This window comes from Tribolium castaneum, chromosome 1 (genome assembly GCF_031307605.1).
Source record: "Tribolium castaneum strain GA2 chromosome 1, icTriCast1.1, whole genome shotgun sequence".
NCBI lineage: Eukaryota > Metazoa > Arthropoda > Insecta > Coleoptera > Tenebrionidae > Tribolium > Tribolium castaneum.
This window is the reverse complement of record NC_087394.1, coordinates 30702760-30723134: the sequence shown is the minus strand read 5'-3', so window position 1 is coordinate 30723134 and position 20375 is coordinate 30702760. Positions and strand designations below refer to the sequence as shown.

The following is a 20375-nucleotide window of genomic DNA, read 5'->3' as shown; positions in this document are numbered from 1 at the left end:
TTAGCAAATTACACTTAAACCTGCTTTACTGCTACTAGAAATCGCAAGTTTGTGTTCGTAATCGTTTTTTAATCAGGAAGTAATAACTATACAGTACGTTTTTTTAGTAAAGACAAGTGTAAAAACACTAAGATAATTATTGTTGGCAACAGCAAATTAATTAATTAATTAATTAATAATTGCAATTTTGTGAAAATTCTTATGTTTGGGAGAATGTGTCTAAGGTTCAAGTGTAAAAATAAATTCAAGTTTTTTCATCAATTTATTCATCACTTATGAACAAACGAATTTTGTGGATTAAAAATAATTACTACATTTACGTTTCTAGCCTTTTTTAACTACATGCTTCAAAATTTTAGCTTAGGCAACTGTTTTTAGACATTTGATTCGCTATAAGAGTAAAAAATGAGTTGGAGATCAGCTGCCTAACTAGCTTTAGAAAACCACAGTTTGTCCTTTTTTGTTGTACAATTAGGTAAGGCAATATTCGTAGCGTAGGCTTTAACAATGAGTGTATTTGGTAATTTGTAGCACTTGACTGATTTTTCGGTTTTTGTTTGACTTATATAAAAGAGTTGCCTAAATATAAATTTTGATTGGTTGATTTGATACATATTAATACTACTTAAATAAATTTTTGTGGCAGTACGTCTCATTAAGAAAATATTTTCAAAAAAAATATAATATCGATTAAACTCTTATTAAATGTCAAACAAAGAGATATAATTTCAAACTGTTAAACAGAATGTACGACCTTCAATATAAAAATCACTATACATAGTTGTGTAACTTACACATAGGCAAAATATATACAATTAGCATTTTTTCAGTTCTTTTAATGCGATTGTACATAGCATGAAAATATCTTAACTAAGGTATAAAATCTAATTTAAGTTAAATATTGTAACAATATAACCTTTAAAAGTGTAAACAAAATATATTCACTAGACAAAACAGTACGTTGTGGCGCTAGTAACATATACCAACGCAACAACACACATTTTAACAATATCACTCAAACTGATTTAATACATTAAAATACCCAAAATAAAGCACTTTACTTTTAACAAAAATAAATTTTATAGGAATGTGGTATATTGTCATGAACTGCAGGCACCGGTTAGAAACGTAAAACCAGTTTTAAAATACAAATCAAATACAAAACAATGTACAATGAATTTTGCACCAGTTTACGAACCAAATTTATTTCGATCGGGCCTGCGTCTGATAGTTATTGTTATGGGGCGCTGCAGGAACCGGTGTGCCCCTCTTGACTTTCCAAATGTAAGACATAAGATAACATAACCCCCACAACGATAACCAAGAGAACGATTACCATCTGGAAATACTGAATACGTTTTACAGCCCCATGTAGCTGACTTTGGCACTCCGTTAAGTTATTTATTTTTGTCATAAGTTGACTGCTGCTGGTGTGGTCCCCGTCAGAGGAGCCCCCAGGCACGGCAACGGCGTTGCCGTTTTTGGAGACGTCGTTCGACTGGGCGCACTTCAGACGGTGCTGGTTGACCTTCCTGCCAGTTGTATCCTACAAAATAATAAAATAATAATGATTGAATAACACACTTATGCCCTATTCTTATCAGAAAATAAAATTAATACGGTTTTTATTTATATTTTCTAAATATTTCTGATCAAATAGGATGAGATTTTAAAATTAGGTTGGCGGTCATTGGCATGGTTGTCACCTGACAAGCTAACGTCAGTCAGTGTTGGCAACTTAATTTCAATTCACATTTTAAGAACAGTTTTTTCGCAAATGCAACGATTTCAATGATAAGCAATTTTAAAGTGTTATACCCTCCATAGCTGGGCTAGATCCTGGTTCATTTCACTGGATTCAATGACTGTGCTCATCACAAGGAATTTGTCTCTGGACAGGCCACCTAGCTGAAAACCGGGCAAGAGAGTCACATGAACTGTAGCGCGTGCTCCCGGCGTCAAACACCCGACACTGGGCCTAACGCGGAATTTTTCCGGTGATGTGGTTTTTAGCTAAAAATACAAAATGAATAACATTTAATCATTTGCCATTTTCTTACCTTGAAGGAGAGTATGAGAGAACTATCAGTGTTTTGCAATTCCACGGTACTAACCAGCTCTCCACCCTCTTTGACGAAGGTGATGATGCTGGATGGTTGTACACTAAGGGCACTTCCATCTGAAACCATATTATTGCACGTGATTTTGCCTCAACTCAAAATATATTTTTAAATTTCGAAAAAGAAAGAAATTAAACGTACCGTGGTCCCTGTCTCCACTCCCTTCTGGTGACTCTGACATCGAAGACCCATCAGCAAAATGAACCTGTCATTACATTTTATTGATTAACATTTTAGCTAGCCAACTTTGCAATGCTTGCGCAGATATGTGTACAGGGAGCGTATAATAAGTTTGTTAGTGTGGCGAATTGAGTAATTTTGTACAAAAGTTGCTAGTGAAACGGGTTTTACCATTGAAAATACCTCCAATTAGTATTTTTCTGATGAAACTTTCGCTAGGTTCTTAAACAAAAGCAAATCGATGCCTCGAACACAGCAATTTTGTGATGACTCCCACGTTTTGCCGGCAAATACTATCACGTAACTGAAGGTCAAGAACCAAAATTAGAATCAATATCTTTTGTTTCTATTTAGAAGAGCTAAGGTTAAAGTTTGCTTTGCTTTAATTACACTTAGACTAATATGCAAATATAAATCACTTGCATTATTATTCACGTATTATTATATCAAGACAAACGCTATTGACGTGCCAATCAGTTGATTACTTCTAATAATCATACAAAACTGGTATTTGTTATTGCTTGTCCAATACAAGCCAATAAAATAACCATTATCAAAAAAAAACTACGTGAAATTCAGTTTATCTACTACCTGTATTGAGAAAATATCAAATGACTGTCCTAGAAACACGCAAGAAAAATCAATACTCTCGGACAATATAGATTTCCAGCTAAAACTGAAATAGCGGAAGTTTTCCGATTCGATTTCTTACCTTCCTACTGCTGGCAGTGCCGACGTTATTTGGAACTTCCTCTTGGGGTTCTGGCAGGAAGCTGAAGGTGTAGTCGTTTTGCCCACCCCAACATTTTAGTGCCTGATCCAGAGGGACGTACTCTTTTATGTCTTTTTTACTCACAAATTTGATTTTTTGAACCGCTTTCTCGGGTAGCCAAGACTTTATTATTTTGAAGGCCGCTACAAAAGTCAAAACATATTTAGGAATTATAGTACTGACTTGTGCATTATAATAGACCTAAATAATACAAGTGAACCACAGATATTTTACAATAAGACGAAAACTTATTCAGCGTTTTCCTGATTCGCCTGATTTTACGAATGGCCTACCACATACTTCCTTTATTTTGACATGAACGTTAAATAAGGCATTGGTTTAAACAGGTGTTTTCACCAAATTAAGACAACTGCCAAGAAACACGTAAAAATTATGTTAATATTAATGATAGAAAAATGCTAAAATATTACTTCCTCCAAATGGGGAAAAATTAAAACGTTTTTAAAAGCACAATTTGCTCAGAACTTAGATATGATAAAACTACATAACAAATACTTATTTCCTTTTCAAAAAGGTAATTAATGACAACAAGCCTTTAAAAGTACTTCTGTAAAGTACAATTTTTCATTACTGAAATTCATGTCATAATGTAATTATTGTAATCTAGAATTTTATTTGCTTGTAAATTTCGACAAAACAACGCAGTTTTTTTATTCCTATTATGAATTTGTAGGTATGTAATTAATTACCTATTACAGCTAAGTACTTTACTATAGTTCAATTCATTGTGAAAATAACAACTTCAATGATTACTAAATCACTGATAAGAAGTCATCATTAGTGATAGATGATTTAAGAGTAGGTAAACTTTCAAATTGTTTTTGAAATAAAATCGTTTGTTGGATTCTATTAACAATGTGTCAAGTTATTAAAAAATGCCATACGGCTATATATAAAACAGCACAATTTTGCCGAATTTATAAAATAGCCTTTAACATTATCAGTGCATCAAGTTTTTTAATCGCAATTAAAACAGACTTTTATGTAGGTGTCCAAGCAGCGCTCCACTCTAAAATAAAACCCACTTGACCTTTATATTTTCTTATCTTTTTTATGTGAGACATTGGTTCGCTATAGGCGTTTGTGAAATAAAAATTTGGGTTTATCTAAAAAATACGCTCGAAAACCTTCAAACGATTGTAAGGAACAATTGCATAAATATTGTATCGTTTCCAGTTACCACTAATTTGTTATCTAATCTGCGGGTTTTCTAATAATAGAGTAGCAATCACTCACCGTTCAAAATCCATGGCATTTCAAAAATCAGAATGTAGTTTAAAAAATAGGGGTAATATTGTTTGAAGAGGCCTATTAGATATTTAGTAAATTCTAAATCCATATTTGCTAAGCCACAGCCTTCCATATCAAAGAAGAGGGTGATAGGTTTGCCTTTGTCTTGCCTTAAATTCAAATAAATCAAATAAACGAAAAATTAGAATGTAAAAGTACCGTTCTAATCTTTCAAACCAATATACGACGCATCTTTTCAAATCATCCATGTTGTGTGTCCCTTTCACGTATTTCTTACACTTGAAAACAAACAAGGTGCTACCATCCTTATCATGCCCATGTGGAAAAAATCCGCCCTGGACTATAATATCCATCTTTACATGGTCATTAATCTCTGCAAATCACCATTATGTAATTACTCAAAATCACAATGATATTATCTACCATTGACGTTAAACTCTTTTCTCCAAGTGAGCGTCTCCCACATCATGTTTAGGGCTTCAGTTTGGTCATTATCATGTTGCATTAAGAATCGGTTCACCCAGCTATCGTCCTTCTTCACCCTTTCCAAGTCCTTGGGATGAACGGCTACAAGCGTTGTGATAAACCTTTGCGTAAAAATATATTTTGCTTTTACCATCGTTCCCTTTTGACGCAAGCTGCTGGAGAAAAGCATTTCTAAGTTCCTGAACTTGTTCCGAAGTCATTTCTTTGGTTTTCGATTTGACCTGGAAGAAAAACGCTCATCTCTTTGATAAAACTGGCCGCAGCGAACCACTCACAACAAATAATTCAACACTTCAATAAGATTACACTGGGTTTAATGACACGGAATTTAAATAAGACATTGACAATATAACACTTTAATCCACTCTTACGTTATTAACGATCCTTGAACTTAAACTAAATCACAACTATCAACCAACGAAATAAAAAGTGATGTATGACGACTGGTGACAAGTAGTGACACTTGTGTTGATAAACTAAAATAAATACACCAATCGCAATCATCCGACATGTGCAGTTCAGCCAATTAAATTGAGCTGTGTGACGTTTATAATTCAAAAGTTGATTTTTTCCGATTGCTGAAGCTGAAACTCGTCTGCTGTTATTGCAGAATATTACGTACTAACACTGTTATCTAACTCCATAATTTCATAATGAACCAATTTGAATTTTCGTCGAAATTCTTAATTGAACTTGCTGACTTATTGATTGCTCCTTGTACAAAACAAGGTGAAAAGTTACTAGAAAAACCTATTGGCAGCGCTTGAATTCAAGTTGACACTTAACCGTTTTGCCGCAAAGCCGAAATAACCTCAAACTTTTAATGTTTATGAGCGTTTTATTAGTAAAAACAGACTATAATCATGTCTGACGGTACGTTTTATTTTATTTCCGACCGCTACATTACTACGAGACTCATTTTTGCAGCATTAAACAAGTCAGAAGATTTGTGGAGTTCCTACAAGGGGCTGAAAAAAATCATCTGGAAAAGCCTGAGCGATGACCCCGATGATGTCTACGCCGTCGAATTCGAAAATACGTTACGCAAATACAAACAAAACTTTTTTTCCCTCCTCCAGAATCAGGTACTTATGAAATTGACTCACATGGAGTGCTCACACTTATTCTAGCCCAAAAATGCAAAAAGCCGCGAGGAGCTCAAGAAGGGAATGGTGGACGGGATCGTCATCAAAGGCCTCGGCCACCAAATCCTCTCCAAGGAGCTGTACCAAGAAGCCATTATTTTATCAGACATGTATGACATGAATGAGTTTGTGGCCCTGGACCTCCTGTGCACCGCCCAAATCCAGATGTCTTTCTACCCCGGCCTTCCCCGCGGCCTGGTCGCCGTTTTGCTGTACTACGACGGCCGTAAGTCCCTAGTTCAGAGTTTGCGGTACTTGGTCCAGGCCCGGACGGGCGTCCAATGGAGCGTCAGCATTAAGCCCGACGTTGAAAAATTCGTCACTACTTACACAGACCAGTTGATGGAAGGCGGTTTGTTCAACCGCATTTTCGAGTTATTGCGCACTTTAGACTTGAGTAAAGAGATGGACAAGTTGCAAGAAAACCTTGCCTTAGGCGGGCCCCGGCACCGGCGCCAAGTCATGGACTTGTTCCAAGACATTCGCGTTATTCTCGCTGATATTGTTTTCACTTGGGCGGCGCAGTCCGGCCTTCCCAAAGCCCCCACTTTGGCTTTGATTAATTACTTGCGCCAGGCGGAAATTGAAGAAGAGGCCTCGGGGAAGTTGGATAATGTTAACTTGTATTTAATTATGGCCCTGTTGTCGGCGTTCGATCTCAGCGTGTTGCATTCGCGGGAAGATGGGGAAGAGGCCGTGCAAAGTCTGCCGATATTGTCAGACCCTGATTATGTCAACACGGTTATTAATGAGTTACAACCGGGGAAACCCAAGTGGAAGTGTGAGGGGCTCCAAGCTGTGGCTACGTTCGGTCTGGCTGTTTGTCTAGCCTCGCTTAGGCTTATTCCCCAAAATCAGCAATTCCAAGATGTTATCAACAAAGAAGAGACTTTTGTAGACGCCGCTATTGAAAATCACGTCTTTGAATTTATCCATAACATTATTCTTGAAAATGAAGTTTTGTACAAAGAAACTTTCGTCTACAAACGGATGCATCACTTGATTACGGATTTTATCGTATATATGTATCCAAAAGTGAAGGAATTGCGGATCAAAGCCGATGAAATCGCCAGAACTGTTCAGATTTACACACGGGAGGGACTGGACGCTCCAGCGAACCTCCCACGGTACTTTGAGTACCTCCTCTTGACCATAGCCAAAGTTTACTCAAAAGACATCCTCAACACTGAATACGTGCTAAGTTACTGGAGTCCCGTCGAACTTAATTCAACTCAATACAGTTCTCATCGTTCGTCATCTCGTGCCGTTTCGTTGTTTAAGTTTGTCCGTCTTGCGGGTGATATGTTACCACCCACACTTTTCGTTCCCTATTTAACAATGTTAAGTAGCCTGTCGTCATGTCCTCAAGCAGCTCGCCATTGTTTCAACATGTTGAAACAAGTGGGGCCCCAACTAACCGCCACCCTGTCTTGGGACCACTTCTTCACGTCCTTTGCCCAGTATTACAATAATTTGCGCCAGGAATTACCCCCTGTGACCGACACAGTTTACCGAAATACGTACCTTAAAGGCGTCTCCCCTCAAGAGCTGGAAGGCCTTCACGCTGTGTTGTTGCTAATCAGGACAATCGCCGACCATGATGAGTTTTCAAGGTTGGCACTATGCGAGCATCCGGGTTGGGCCCCCTTGACAATTCTGTTGGGTTTGGTGGGCTGCTCAGTGCCAATTCCACTAAAATCCGATCTTTTGCTCACTCTGGCTTCGTTAAGTAAATCGGCGGAAAATGCGGCACAGATGTGGGATAATTTGGAAACGTCCCAAATATTAGTAACGGTGCCTACAACCTCGAGCTACGCCCCCAGAGGGATTCAGACGGAATTGGACGAGATTGAGGCCCGACTTGAGGAGTATCCCTTGACCAGAGCCATGTTGAAGCTTCTGGACGTTTTGACCGATTTTGGAATCCCGAGGACTTTGGGGGCCGGGCCCAGGCCCCCCGGCTTCGATCCGTACTTGTCTTTCATCGTAAATTCAATCTTTCTCAAATTTCATACGAGGTCGTACCGGAATTCGTCTGAAAAGTGGGAAATCGCCAAGCTTTGTCTGAAACTGTTCGAGAAGTTTTTGACACAGTACGATCCACAAATTAGCGATTTTCCCAAAAAGAACCTCCCGTCTGAGTTTAATCCGCCCCCGGGGTACCACTTGATGCTCCAGTTGAATAACAAATCTGAGTTATTGAGTGTTATTTTGGATATTATCGATGAAGGGAACAGACTGTTTGATACTTATGTTTCCTTCCCCAACCAACAGTTGTTGGAAGAATGTACCTTGCTTTGCTTGAACATCATTCATTCGGTTTTGGCTTTACACGGGAAATTTGTTAATGTGTTAACGGCTTCATCGGCTTCTATCCTTTTGACGAATTTAACTAAACTTCTCTTGACTATCAATAGGAGGACTGGAAAGCCGGACCATTGTGTCAATATTGCGAAATATGTGAGCTACCAACCCTATTTGTTGAAACATAGCCACGTAGTGGTGAAAATACTGAACCATGTGACCAACACACCACTTTTGCATAATCAATTTATCAATATCTTCTTGTCCTCGGATGCAAAAGATGAAATCAAACACGGGTTCGTGCTCAGTTTGGACAGTGATGTGGCCGAGGAGGACGCACAATTGACCATTAAAACGAAATTGGAAATTCTTAAACTGATAAAACACTGTCTCCCCTACACGGCCCCCAATTTCAGTCACTTCCTCCTAGGCTTCGATATTAGGAAAGATATTTCAAAGACCGAATTCCAGTATTCGGGAGTTTTGGATTTTCCGCGATCTTGTCTACATTCTATAATTTCGTTAATGGAGGCCGAAGTCGTGAAAGAAAGTTCCATTACATCGCCATTGCTCGAATCGGCATACGAAGTGATTTTCCTATTGTCTAGTAACAGTAAAACGTACGGCCCTGTCTTGCGCTTCCTTCGACTCAATAAGAAATTTTTCACGTATCACTTGAATCTGTGCCGCAGCCGAATAAACGAGGGTCTGCACGTCCTGAACCAGATTTCGTGGTTGATGAAAACGCTCGCTGTCGAGTTGAAAATCTGCGGCCAAAGCAAACAAGTCAGTTATATGAAACAGTTGACTCACTTTTTAGTCAGCTTGCCGCAAATTGAGAACAACACGAATCAAGATCCCTTCAGTGCGACCTACAAAGAGGACGTCAGAGAGGGCAATTACATGTTCCTGGAGCGCATAAGTAACAATTTTCTGGTCAATTTGATCCCGCATTTTGAGTTCAAACCCGACACTGTGCAAGCCCCCGAGTGGCAATTTTTCGATGCCAAGGTCCTCAACGTGTTGCTCGATCATTGCGTACAAGACGGGGGGCAAAAACTAATCGACTTAAAGAAGCTTCACCAGAGGCTTTACGACGAGGTGAAGCTCCTCCAAGGCACGGCTGTGATGGGGCAAATCCAGGCGGTGACCCAGGAAATCCCCAAGGTGTTGAAATACGCCCTCGAGTTGAACAAGAACAAGGAAAAGTACGCTTCGATTGTTCAATTCGTGGACGCCTGGAGGCAAGTCGTGGAAGTCCTCATGGTGTTCATCCCGCACGAGATATTATCAGTCAAAGAATCCCAATTGGTTGGCGTCTGTTTCGTTTTAAATCTCTTGAAACGTGTGGGTAAAATCGAGCTCTTGCCCGAAGTTGGTCAGTTGTTGTCAGGTGCGGTTTTGTTAATAATCGAAAATCTGCGAAAATGCCACATCTACGAGCGCAAACAGCAGAACTTCTCGTCCGAGACGGACATCCCGGCCAGCATGCTGCAAATGCTCCTAGGGTCGCTTAAGGAAGTTTTGGAAAATTTGATTGAGTGGATCATGGTGTCCAACGTCACGGATGAAAAGCTCAAAATCAATCTTTACGCAGCTTTGGTCACTTTGCTGGAGTTGGCAAGCTTGGAGAAGCCCCCCGAGAGTGCGTCCCTCTCGAACAGCATGTACGTGAGCCGGCTGGACAACTCGAGGGTCAGCATCGAGAACCACTTGCAGAATTTTAAAATGTCGACCGATAGTTTGGCCAAATTTGGCGAGAGGCTGGTCGAGGTGATGTGCCAGGACTGCATCGGCGGGTACGACGTGTCCCGGATGTTGGCATTGTCCAGCTTCAGTGTCTTGATCACACTGTCGGGGAATATCAACTGGATTGCCTACATGTCGGGGCGCGGGTACTTGAAAGTGATAATCCAGTCGATTTTGGACAGTAATAACGACCTGGAACGGCTGCTCGAACCCGGCCAAACGTCCATCAAGCCGTTGTATGTCTACATGTCGAAGGTTTTGTTTCTGGGGCGCTTGGCGGGCACGAGAGTCGGGGCCGAATTGCTCCTCGAGCAGAAGATTTTCTCCTGCTTTGGCAACATGAACGTGTTCAGTTACCACCCAGAGATTGCGAAAACGTGGCGCCCGAACGATATTCTTGAAAGTTTCGTGCCACCACCCGAGGAGTTGTACCTCCAGATGTGGTTGCCAACTCTGGAAGTTTGCAACGCGATTTTAACGACCCTCGGGACCGACAACCAATCGGCTGTGGTCCAGATAATGTATTTTATTTTGAACCATCTGGACGTGGTTGAGACGATTCTCCGGTCGGGGAGTCCCTCCCTCTCCCGTCAGTTTTTAAAAGAGTTGTCTCTACTGACTTCGGTGATTGCCCGCACTGCCAACAACAATCTAGTGAATATCCTCGAAAATCCGGACATTGTGCACGACCAAAGGGCGCATCTGTTTCGGATACAGAAGCTGACGCTTGCCCTTTTGCCCAAATTTATCCTCACCGATGAGGTGGTGAAAGAGCTCGTCAATAGGCAAGGCGAGCGTTCGCACACTTTCCAGACCTCGGAGCGGTTGCTCTTTGCCATGCAAGTGATGGCGAACTTGTTGTCGTACTCGCGGAATGTTGTGGCCAATCATGATGTGGAGCACGGGGGAATCGGGGTTATTTTTCAACCGACTTTGAAAGACCCTGGTTTAAATTCGGTTGATTTGAAGAACGGGCTGAATTTTAACGACCAAACGCCGTCTTTGGGCGTGGTTGTGCAGCAGTTGATAAATGTTGTGAACCACCACCACCAAGAAAAATTCACTTATGAGTTGTTGGAGAGGAAGATTAAGGAAATCCCGGTCATGGATAGCACCGATGTTGATGAGTTTATCGAAGAATCGCTGAATCTTCAAGATGTTAACACGAAAAGGGAGCATGTGTACGATTTAATCTCGAACAGACTGGAGAAGAAGAGGAAGGAGATGCAGTACTGTTGTTATATTATCGAAAATGCGATTTATTTGATTTGGGTGCACTTGGATTATTACATGCTGAAGGCGATCCCCAAAGTTAAGAATTTCGGTTCTTTGGCGGTAAAGTCACCAATGACACCAGGTAAAATTTGGTTGTTGGTTTTTCAGTCTTTATTGTGCAATTTTAGGGACTCTAGCATCTGCTACGGAAGCGACTTGGAAAGTATCAACAGATGATATAAGTAATCTCAAGCACGGTTTAGTGTCAATTTTTAACGACAGCTTTACTAAACAGTTGTTGGAGACCATACAAGTGAGTTTGTTCGAAAGATTTATTTGTTCCTAATGAAAGGTTTCAGGACCAATCCGACCTGGACAAAGGGTTCGTTGAAACAATGTTGAGAAAAATAATCCGTTTGATACAATTTGTGCCAGTTAAGTAGTTGTATTTTTTCTTTGTTTAATAAACTATTTTTGCTATAAGTTTAATAAAAAGCCTCCAATCAAGTAGAGTAGTTTTATTACCGTATAGACAAAAATATTTAAATACATTAAAAAATACATCAAAACAAATTCAATTTAACACGTGACTGTAATTCTCCGTACCAATCACTTCGCCGGGATGAAGTGATTGTTACCAAAACTACAAACCTCTTTAACAGTATTCTGAACGAGGATCAGTCATTTCTTTGTGCCTGAAGTAGAAGGCAGGTTGTCCCCATCCTTGGGAATATTTGGTTTGACCTCCACGGGAGATTCTTCGTCTACCAAAGCCTGCAACCCCCGCATGTCCGGCTGTACTAAAGCCAGACTCCCGTCCGACGAAGTCAACGAGCACGACAGAGGCGACGACCGCTGACTTAGTGCCACAGCCCCGCTCACTTTATCGCTCGGCACTTGGACCTCCTGACAACTGCTCGTGTCTGGCGAGCGAATCGGTTTCCGCGTCGACATTTCCAGCTGTTTGTACATTTCAAGAATTTTCTCCTCAAAGGCGCGACTTATTGTCAACTGAGTTTGGTACTTGCTCTCCAAAACCTTGAGTTTCTCCTCTGTCTCTTCGTTGATGCTGTTCAAAGTGCGTTTTTGCAGGGAGATGGTCTCCTCATTCTGCCGGATCGTTTGCTCCAAGTCGGAGATTTTGCTGGTGCAAGCCTCCAGTTTGGTCATTTTCTCGCGGTAACGCTGGTGCAAACCTGGGAGACATGCGATAGGTTAATCCTCTACCAAACCACGTACCTTTTATTTCACTGTTGTACGATTCCTTCAGCAATTCCACTTCGTGGTCAGATCGCCGGAGCGAGGACAGATCGTCCAGTCTTTCCTTGTATTTCAGCTGGAGTTCTCCTATTAAAACGAGTTGTTTGTTTACGTTTTCAAGTTCGGCGCGACCTTTCTCGCCCGCTGAAGCTTGTTCTTTGGCAAACTAGAAACTCACATTAGGTGAGGAAAGCAAGTAAAGTGTGCAAACCTTGACTTCTGCAAGAGCATCAATGAGCATTGCCTCGGCTTTTTGTTTGTCTGTAGTCAACGACATACATTTCGTTTTTAAACTCTCGATAGCCTCCAGCCGTTCTGCCTCAACTTCTTGCAGTGCTCTGTTTTGAACTTCTAGTGATTTGCACTAAAGATTTAAATGAGATTTTCGACATCATACAAAAAATAATTGTACCTTATCCTCCAGGCTTGTAATAGTATTTGTAAACATTTTACTTTCAAGCTCGCGCTCTCTCTGAATGCGTTCCAACTGATACCTCAAAGTATCAATATCAGCCTGTTGTAACTGCACCTGATCTCGCTAAATAAAACCAAAGTCAAATAAAATCAAACAAGTGTTTTGCTTTACCAAAGCTGAGTTATGTTCTTCTAGAACTTGAGTGTTCTTGGCATCGGCCAAAAACCTCCGGTTTTTAAAAGCATGTATTTCTCTCCTATGCCGTTCAAACAATAGTTGTTGATGCACAAGCTTCAACTGATTTTTAAGCCCCTTTATGTTATCCTTCTCATGGTCTTGAATAGCCGTCTCTACATACCTACAAGCCGGCCTTAAACCCCTTCAAACCTCCCCCAACCAAATACTCACTTATCCAATACTTCATAGATGGAAGGCTGACTATACCGCTCTTGCGCCCCTCCGATTGTCGTCACCGGCCCCGGACTAGACTTGACTTCAGTCCCTAACGTCGGAAAAATTCCCAAGAACAAATGTTCATATGGCATGGGCCAGAAATTATCAGTCTGGGTTTCAATAGTTGCGAGTTTATTGCCGCTGACATCAGACATGGCATCTACGCCGTTTGACATGGCACTCTCGGCTCTTTCCAGGTTTGTTTCTTCGTCCGTTTCGTCCAGAGTCCGACTCACGTTGTCTTTAATCGACGAAACTGGACTTTTCTTCATTTCGGGACAGGAATTCGCACGGCGGACTTTCGTGCTGTCCATTTCAGGACTACTTCCGCTCTGGACTTCGGACTCGGCCGTGCATTGGCTGTGGTGGCGTAAACGCTGGACCCGCTTTGCGAAATCCTTCATGGACTTGGAGTTGGGCATGTGCAGGCCTCCGGCAGCGCAGGGAGAGCTGCGGTCGTCTTCCAAATTCTCGCTCGCAGCTTGAAAAAAAATTTCAGGTGTTTTAAGGAAACGGTGGGAAAAATACGTACAGTCTTCGCTTTCGTGCAAAACGCTGTCGCATTGTTTAAGTGCGGGTTGATGACTAGTTTCGGTTTTTCTCTCAGTCGGGATCTCCTCCGGGTCTGAAGAGCCGCTACTTTTGGTCGGACTCCTGTCTTTGATTTTTTGCGGACTTGTTGGTGATAGTGACTTGAGTTTAATACTACCAACCTAGGCAAAGACATAGCTTGAGTTACAACAACTCGAGATAAACTCACGGGAGACTTTTCAAACGTCAGGGCTGATAACTGCAAATCGCCTTTCGTGTCTAAACTTGCGTGCATGACTTCGATCGCGAAATTAAACGGCGATTTCTCCTTCCGTAGGGGTGATTGGGGTGACGGGGAGGCTAAAGGTTTGACTTGATTCCTGATTTGTGTCTCCTGAAATTGCAAATGTAACGTTGGTTGGTAATCAATGATACTAACTTCTTGCAGTATGGGGGTAGTTTCAGGGGTGGCTTCGATCGCAGCCTCAGGGGGCGACGACCCTGCTTGTGGGACAACATTTTCATCATGTGTAAATTCCTGCCATACAAACGATCCTTATTCATAGAATTTAACCGGTTATAAATAATGCAAAAATGAAAGTGAAAACTATTCAAAATTGACAAAAAAAATTTTGTTAGAAAAACTCTACCGGCTGTGGCACATAAGTGGGAATGACTCCTCCGACTGGGGGCGTGTTGGGGTTAAAAACCATGCTGGGCGTGAAATATTCGCCCTTTTCGCTGGACATCGACGCTGCCAAGTTTTTCAACGATTGAAAATAAACCGCATCTGGAAAATTTGATTAAATCACAAAGCTAAAATATTAGAAAAACTACCGATGGTTGAGTTGGCAGTGCCAGACCGAGACCGGAACCCTGACGCAAGTTGACAAGAATCGTGAGCACAGAAAGTATCAGAAACATCCAAAGAAAATCGTTCGCATTCTACTATAACATCGTGGACGGCCATTTTTCTCCACCTTGAAGAAAATTATTCAAACAAATAAAATGGAAAGTTACGAAAGACACCTCTCGCTTGTTGTCTCATTATCTTTGGATGTCGTCACGAGAGAGGGATTCATCTTAACCGTTTCAAGCATCGGCTGAAAGTCATAATCAGGACTTGTTTTCAAGTGTTGGTTTTACCTTAATGGTGTGAATAAATACTGCTCTGTTTTTGTCTTTGTACTGTGTTCTTAGATATGCGAGAAAATTGCAAGGAAACATGCCGTAAAGTCTCAGAAATAAAGCATACAGAGCGACTTGCATGTGAATCATCTGTTCTTCAACTAGTCTTCCAGGATTGCAGTTCCACGAGGCCAACCGGCTGTAACAAAATTGTTAAAAAAAAAGGAAACTCAAATCGTCCATGTATTATTGGTTGCATAATAATTTCTACAGATTCAGAAAAAAATTATTAATTATCTCAATAATTACCTGAAAATTTCAAAGACGTGGTTTAGGAGCTCCCCCATGGAATAGGGAATCATGGGGATTAAGACGATTAAAACGAGTAGTGCACTTATCAGTGGCAAAATCTCCACTTCTTCCTGCAATTGCCTCTTTAGTCTAACATTAGTGAAATAAAAGCGTTCACCTTTAGCAATCTCAACAAGTCTTTTAAGAGATGATGCTCTGACAGTCTGTACAACCAGGTGGGTTGGTTGCGGACAATGTGGCCCAAGAGAGTGAGAGCCTGGACTTTGACATCAGTTTTTGAACTTTTTGCAATAGAATCACTAAGCCTATCAAATAAATATTGGTGGTGTGGTTCCTTAATATTGATCAACACGACGATAGTGTTGGCCGAATTTGTACTTAAATAATAGTCATACAAGCCATTAACAAGCCAGGAATCTTTGACTGCAATGATTTGAGTGAGATTAAAAAAAAATGTATTAACAAGTTACCGCTAAGAAACTGGTCAAGAATTTTCTGTTTAACAGCTTCTACTTCTTCCTTATTGTTAGATTCTAATTGTTGAAAAATATCTGACATTTTGGTAGTTTGATCAGTCAAAGTGTTAGGTTAGCTAATTGATGAAAGTAGATGTTAGGCAGTAACAATGTGAAAGTTGAACTTTTTGCTGTGGCTAAAGTGCATCCTCAAAAAATACGCAGTGCCTGAAAAAAATTTCACTTGTATTAAAAAAAACATTACTGTTAGAACGTCTCAATTGGAAAATGGTATATCAACTTGTGATTTACAACTGAGCTCACCTATATTTAGCAGTGGAGCGATGGTTAGTTGTGGCGAGCAAATAGATTTCGTCATGTAATTTTGTTTAATTTGGAAAATACCTAATTACACTAATAAATGTAGTTGCAAATTTGCAGAAATTCACACTGTTCGGGATTCAAGTGTCATCAAATGGATTCATTTTTATCATAGGGCATGCGCAGAACCATAATCTGTTTACAAAAAGTTGTAAATGTGGTGGATTTTAAATTAAGGAATTTGTGTTTTTTCGAAAAAGTGTAATCTCTTTAATTCGAAAATACTTCGAGTTTTTTGACTTTTGACAAGGTGACAGAAGTCATCATGACATGAATGACATGACATGTGGTGAGGTTAAGTCAAAAAATCAGCTCAGAAATATTAAAAGTTATTCCATAATTTTTTTATCACAATCTGTGTACTATACTGGTTGTTGGTTATTGTATAATTAAATAAATTTCAAAAACGAAAAATGGTTTATCGAAATATATTTCAGGTGATTTGTTTACAGTCCCATTACAGAATAAAATTTTCAAAAATCTCGTCCGCAGTTGCAAGGATCTTGATGATCGGACACCGATTCGGTATCCCCAACTCCGGGAACATTCGGAGTATACGACTCTTTCAGGAAATTAACGTGCCCTTGTAGGTTTCTAATCCGCATTTGCGCATCTTCGAAGTTTTCGTGAAGATTATTAATCTGCGCTTGCATTTTTTGCCGAATTTCGTCCCTGTCCTTCTGTGCAGCCCTTGCCTGGGCCCTGCTTTGAGCCAGCTGTCTCTCCAAATCGGATATTTGGTTCTGCATCGACCTCCTAACCGTTTCACACCTCTCCTTATTCCTGGCAACTTGCCGGGCAGATTCCTCACGGACCGTCTCCAACTGGGCGGCTAGCTGGGCAATTTCGTGCATTTTTGCTTCCTTTTCTCGCTCGGTTTCTTCCAAGGTTTCTTCAGTTCGCTTCATGTCTTCCCTCAGACTGAAATTCTCCTCCTCCAGTTCGTTTATTTTCGCCTCCATTTCCTCAATCCTTTGCGCCAACGACAGTTTCTCGTTTTCGCCTAATTTGTTGTCACTGCGAGCCTTATCCATCTCGCCGGTAATCTCGGCAATTTTGTCCTTATACAGCTGCAAGTCTCGCTGAAGAGCCTCGTTGTTGCGCTCAGCGAGAAGGTGCATCTGTTGCGCTTCTTGCAGCTTCAGTTGGGTGGTTTTCAGTAAATCGGGAAGCGGCAAAAGCTCTTGCAATTTCTCTTGAAACTGGCTTTTCACGCGCTGGATCTCTAAATTCACTTGCTCGTTCACTCGATTCGCGTCCATTTCCAACATGTCAATGTGTCTTCGTTGTTCCTCGACTTCTTGTTGGGCTTCCAAATACTAAAATTTGTTTAAAAAACGAATCCAAAAACGCAACACTTACTTTATTTCTGTAGTCATCAAGTTGTCCCTGCTGGTCTTGAATAAACGATCTCAATTCCTCCAACTCATCTTGCGCTTCTCTGAATCTTTGTTTCGCAACTGCGAGCTGCTGTTCCTGTTCTATTAACTGTTCCTTCGATCCCACAAACTAAAAACAAGTATTAATTTTGTTCCCAACCCTTTAACTATAGTCACTTTGTTATTATCAGTCTTGAAACTTTTTAACGTCCTCTCCAATTCTCGCACTCTGTCTTCAAGTTTCTTTTGCGCCTCTTCTGCTTCTTTAGCCGTCGCTTTCAATTTTTCGTTATCAGCCCTAAGTCCCCCAACTTCAGTCACCTTGCTTTTGAAATCATCCTGGAGTCTGCAGTATTGTTCCCTCAATTCCCTCAATTGCAAATCGGAACAAGGGACAATGCACGGGCTGCAGGGAGGACACGGAGGAGGGGCACAAGGGTGGCACATGGGGGGAGGGCAAATGATAATTTTCTTGTGTTGTTCTAAATGTTCCCGTTCGGTTTGTACAGCAGTTAGTTCACTTTGCATCGTTTTTACGTCGTTTTCCATATCGCAGAGTTGTTTTTCCTGAAAAAATTATGATTCCGTTTGAACAAAATGTTTAAAATGTTACCAGAATTTTGGTGGTTTCGGAATATTCATTGAGTCGGTGCTCGATATCGGCAGGACATGGCCCTCTTCCTTTCCCACACGGCATTTTTTTCGGTTTCTGGACGTCTTGTTTGTGGCCGCAAATCTGCAAACGTTGGACACTGAAAGTTTCACAAAATGTGTACCAACCTGTTGCACTTTTTCGTTCAGTTCTGAGTTTTCCTTGCAGAGGACTCGCATTTCACACTGAATGCTGCAAAGTTTTCTTTGGAGGTATTCAATCGTTTGGTCTTTGTTGAGTAGGTCGGACTGTAATTTGTACCTGGAATTTTACATGATTTTTTTTACATTTTTTTTATTTTTGACACTGGCTTTTTGAGTGAATTATTTTGTGACTGTCAAGTGTTACCTCATGCCTTCTAAATCGGCATTTTCAGCGGCTAATTTTTCCTGCATCGTGTAACTATCACTGAGCCTTTTGGCAAATTTGGGCACAACAGACTGAAATCATTATTTTACCAAACAACAATTTTAAGTATCGAACCCAACCATTGGAATGTTTACATTTTTGTCACAAGACGGAGAACAGGATTTCTTTTTATCATCACACAACAGTAATTTCGGAATATTATGCTCGGTCATTCCGCAGACGATTACTTTCGGCAGCACATCTTCGTTATGGGGCGTCTGGAGAGGGGTTTGCGGTGGTATCATTTTATCGAATAGGTTGGTTTGGGCGATGAGGAATTGAATTCGTTTGGTTTTCTCCTCAAACAGAAGCATTTGAGCTTTGAGTTCTTTATTTTTCTCCTCCAGTTCCCTAGCCTCAGCTTCAGTGTTTTTCTCTTTCTTTAGCAATTCAGTAACGCGAGTTTTCAGTTCGTAGATTATTTTGGCCGTAGCTTTGGCTTGTTTTTCTGCTTCTTCTAGTTCTCTGAGAACCGCAGCATCAATTGCTGGGTCAAACTTGAAGGTTGAGCCGTCACCAGCTGCTCTCATTGGGGCTCCTTCTCCTTCGTCCAGCTCCCCTTCTTCTTCCTCCTTTTTGGAGAAAAATGATAATTTTATGTAAAACAATGTACCAACTCACTTCAGTAAAGGTTTCTATAAGTTGTTGATTTTCCTCGGTTACTTCAGCTAGTTCTGCTGATGCTTGCTTTATCATCTGTTCAACTTGTTTCATTTCATCCTGTGTAGAATGAGTAATTTATTTATTTATTTTTTGGGGAAAGAAACTCACTTCCCCTTCCTCTTCTTCGCCTTCGGTTTCTGTTTCATCTCCCACGATTGGTGCGGGTTCAGCTTCAGCCTGTGCTTCATATTCCTCAGCAAAATCTTCAGCATCTTCAGCCATGTTAACTGGAGTTATTTCACCAGATTTCTCGTCCTCTTCTATTAAGCTACTATCAGATTTGTTATGTGTTAGAGTACGAGCTGATTCCTTAAAACTTTTCTGACTGTCTGGTGAATAGAAGATGTCTGCATCAAATTCTTCAGTTTCTTTTTTGCTTTCAGGTAATTTTAATTTTAAAATCGGACTCCTCGGATCTGTCGAGGGTGTTTTTGGCTTTACTGACGACGAAGATTTCTTCTGCAGAAGTGTGTGACAAAACTTGCGGAAAAATGACACTGACTTTACCTTTTTTAAACTTTCGACAGACCTGGCACTTTTAACACCACTGTTCCGTTTTTTACCGAAAAATGAGATATCAAAATAGTTATAGTTTCGTAAACTTTGTCTAAAATAAGTGTCGGCGTCTCCGTAATTCGGTAGAGGTTTGGGAAATAAGTTGCTTTGTTGCCGAAAAAACTCCAAATTCTGATGCAACGAAACACTGGTGAATATTTGCTTTTTCAGAGGCTTGTCCGAGTGACTTCTGTCGATGTGCGACTCCGAGCGTTTAATAATCGGCTTATTTGGCAGAAGAATTTTCTTTCTATTCTAAAAATTTGTACCTAAATGTCAAAAGTAGTAAATCAATTGTTATTATTTACTTTCATTATTCAGGAAAAAGTCACGTTCCGAAAGAAATGTGTCTGTAACACACGGTGGGATAGCAGGAAACTCGTAGAAATTGCAATAATGTGGTACAAAAAGCAGTATAAATAGAATATTGACGCAAAATGGAACAAAAAATTAAGAACTTGGATGTCAATGACAGTGCTACCGCGATCCATTTGCTAAATTGATTTTTCTCGGGAAACAGGGGGCTCTTCTGTGTAGAAT

At 40.6% G+C, this 20375-nt stretch overlaps 4 protein-coding genes across 6 annotated transcripts; 1 reads left to right on the top strand and 3 right to left on the bottom strand.

Moving 5' to 3' along the window:
• Window positions 1-243: 243 nt before the first annotated feature.
• LOC662817 (motile sperm domain-containing protein 2) lies at window positions 244-5324 on the bottom strand. Of its 2 annotated transcripts, none has more exons than XM_968894.5 (10): window positions 5202-5324; window positions 4961-5051; window positions 4768-4911; window positions 4543-4717; window positions 4330-4493; window positions 3013-3215; window positions 2262-2325; window positions 2061-2179; window positions 1819-2013; window positions 244-1546 (listed from the first exon to the last, which is right to left on the bottom strand). In XM_968894.5, exons 2-10 carry the CDS (start codon window positions 5028-5030, stop codon window positions 1238-1240), a joined length of 1443 nt encoding a protein of 480 aa, XP_973987.1. In that variant the 5' UTR covers window positions 5031-5051; window positions 5202-5324; the 3' UTR covers window positions 244-1237. The 2 variants fall into 2 exon arrangements, with proteins under 2 accessions (XP_973987.1, XP_008190931.1); XM_008192709.2 differs by having other exon boundaries at window positions 5106-5296.
• Window positions 5325-5545: 221 nt separating this feature from the next.
• On the top strand, window positions 5546-11750 carry Nup205 (Nucleoporin 205kD). The gene is made up of 5 exons (XM_008192710.3): window positions 5546-5703; window positions 5758-5915; window positions 5961-11385; window positions 11432-11556; window positions 11603-11750. Exons 1-5 carry the CDS (start codon window positions 5694-5696, stop codon window positions 11684-11686), a joined length of 5802 nt encoding a protein of 1933 aa, XP_008190932.1. The 5' UTR covers window positions 5546-5693; the 3' UTR covers window positions 11687-11750.
• Tsc1 lies at window positions 11747-16395 on the bottom strand. 2 transcript variants are annotated; one of them, XM_015977791.2, is made up of 17 exons: window positions 16122-16395; window positions 15813-16040; window positions 15500-15765; window positions 15340-15452; window positions 15049-15229; window positions 14932-15005; window positions 14740-14882; window positions 14553-14692; window positions 14342-14440; window positions 14132-14296; window positions 13904-14084; window positions 13327-13852; window positions 13090-13276; window positions 12916-13041; window positions 12715-12867; window positions 12483-12669; window positions 11747-12439 (listed from the first exon to the last, which is right to left on the bottom strand). In XM_015977791.2, exons 2-17 carry the CDS (start codon window positions 15898-15900, stop codon window positions 11925-11927), a joined length of 3144 nt encoding a protein of 1047 aa, XP_015833277.1. In that variant the 5' UTR covers window positions 15901-16040; window positions 16122-16395; the 3' UTR covers window positions 11747-11924. The 2 variants fall into 2 exon arrangements, with proteins under 2 accessions (XP_015833277.1, XP_974036.1); XM_968943.5 differs by having other exon boundaries at window positions 15813-16025.
• A 195-nt stretch (window positions 16396-16590) lies between these two features.
• Window positions 16591-20282, bottom strand: LOC662898 (uncharacterized protein). Its single transcript, XM_968972.4, has 11 exons — window positions 20144-20282; window positions 19788-20090; window positions 19389-19739; window positions 19239-19337; window positions 18698-19189; window positions 18558-18649; window positions 18338-18470; window positions 18171-18293; window positions 17735-18124; window positions 17541-17687; window positions 16591-17497 (listed from the first exon to the last, which is right to left on the bottom strand). Exons 1-11 carry the CDS (start codon window positions 20147-20149, stop codon window positions 16652-16654), a joined length of 2982 nt encoding a protein of 993 aa, XP_974065.2. The 5' UTR covers window positions 20150-20282; the 3' UTR covers window positions 16591-16651.
• Window positions 20283-20375: the final 93 nt, after the last annotated feature.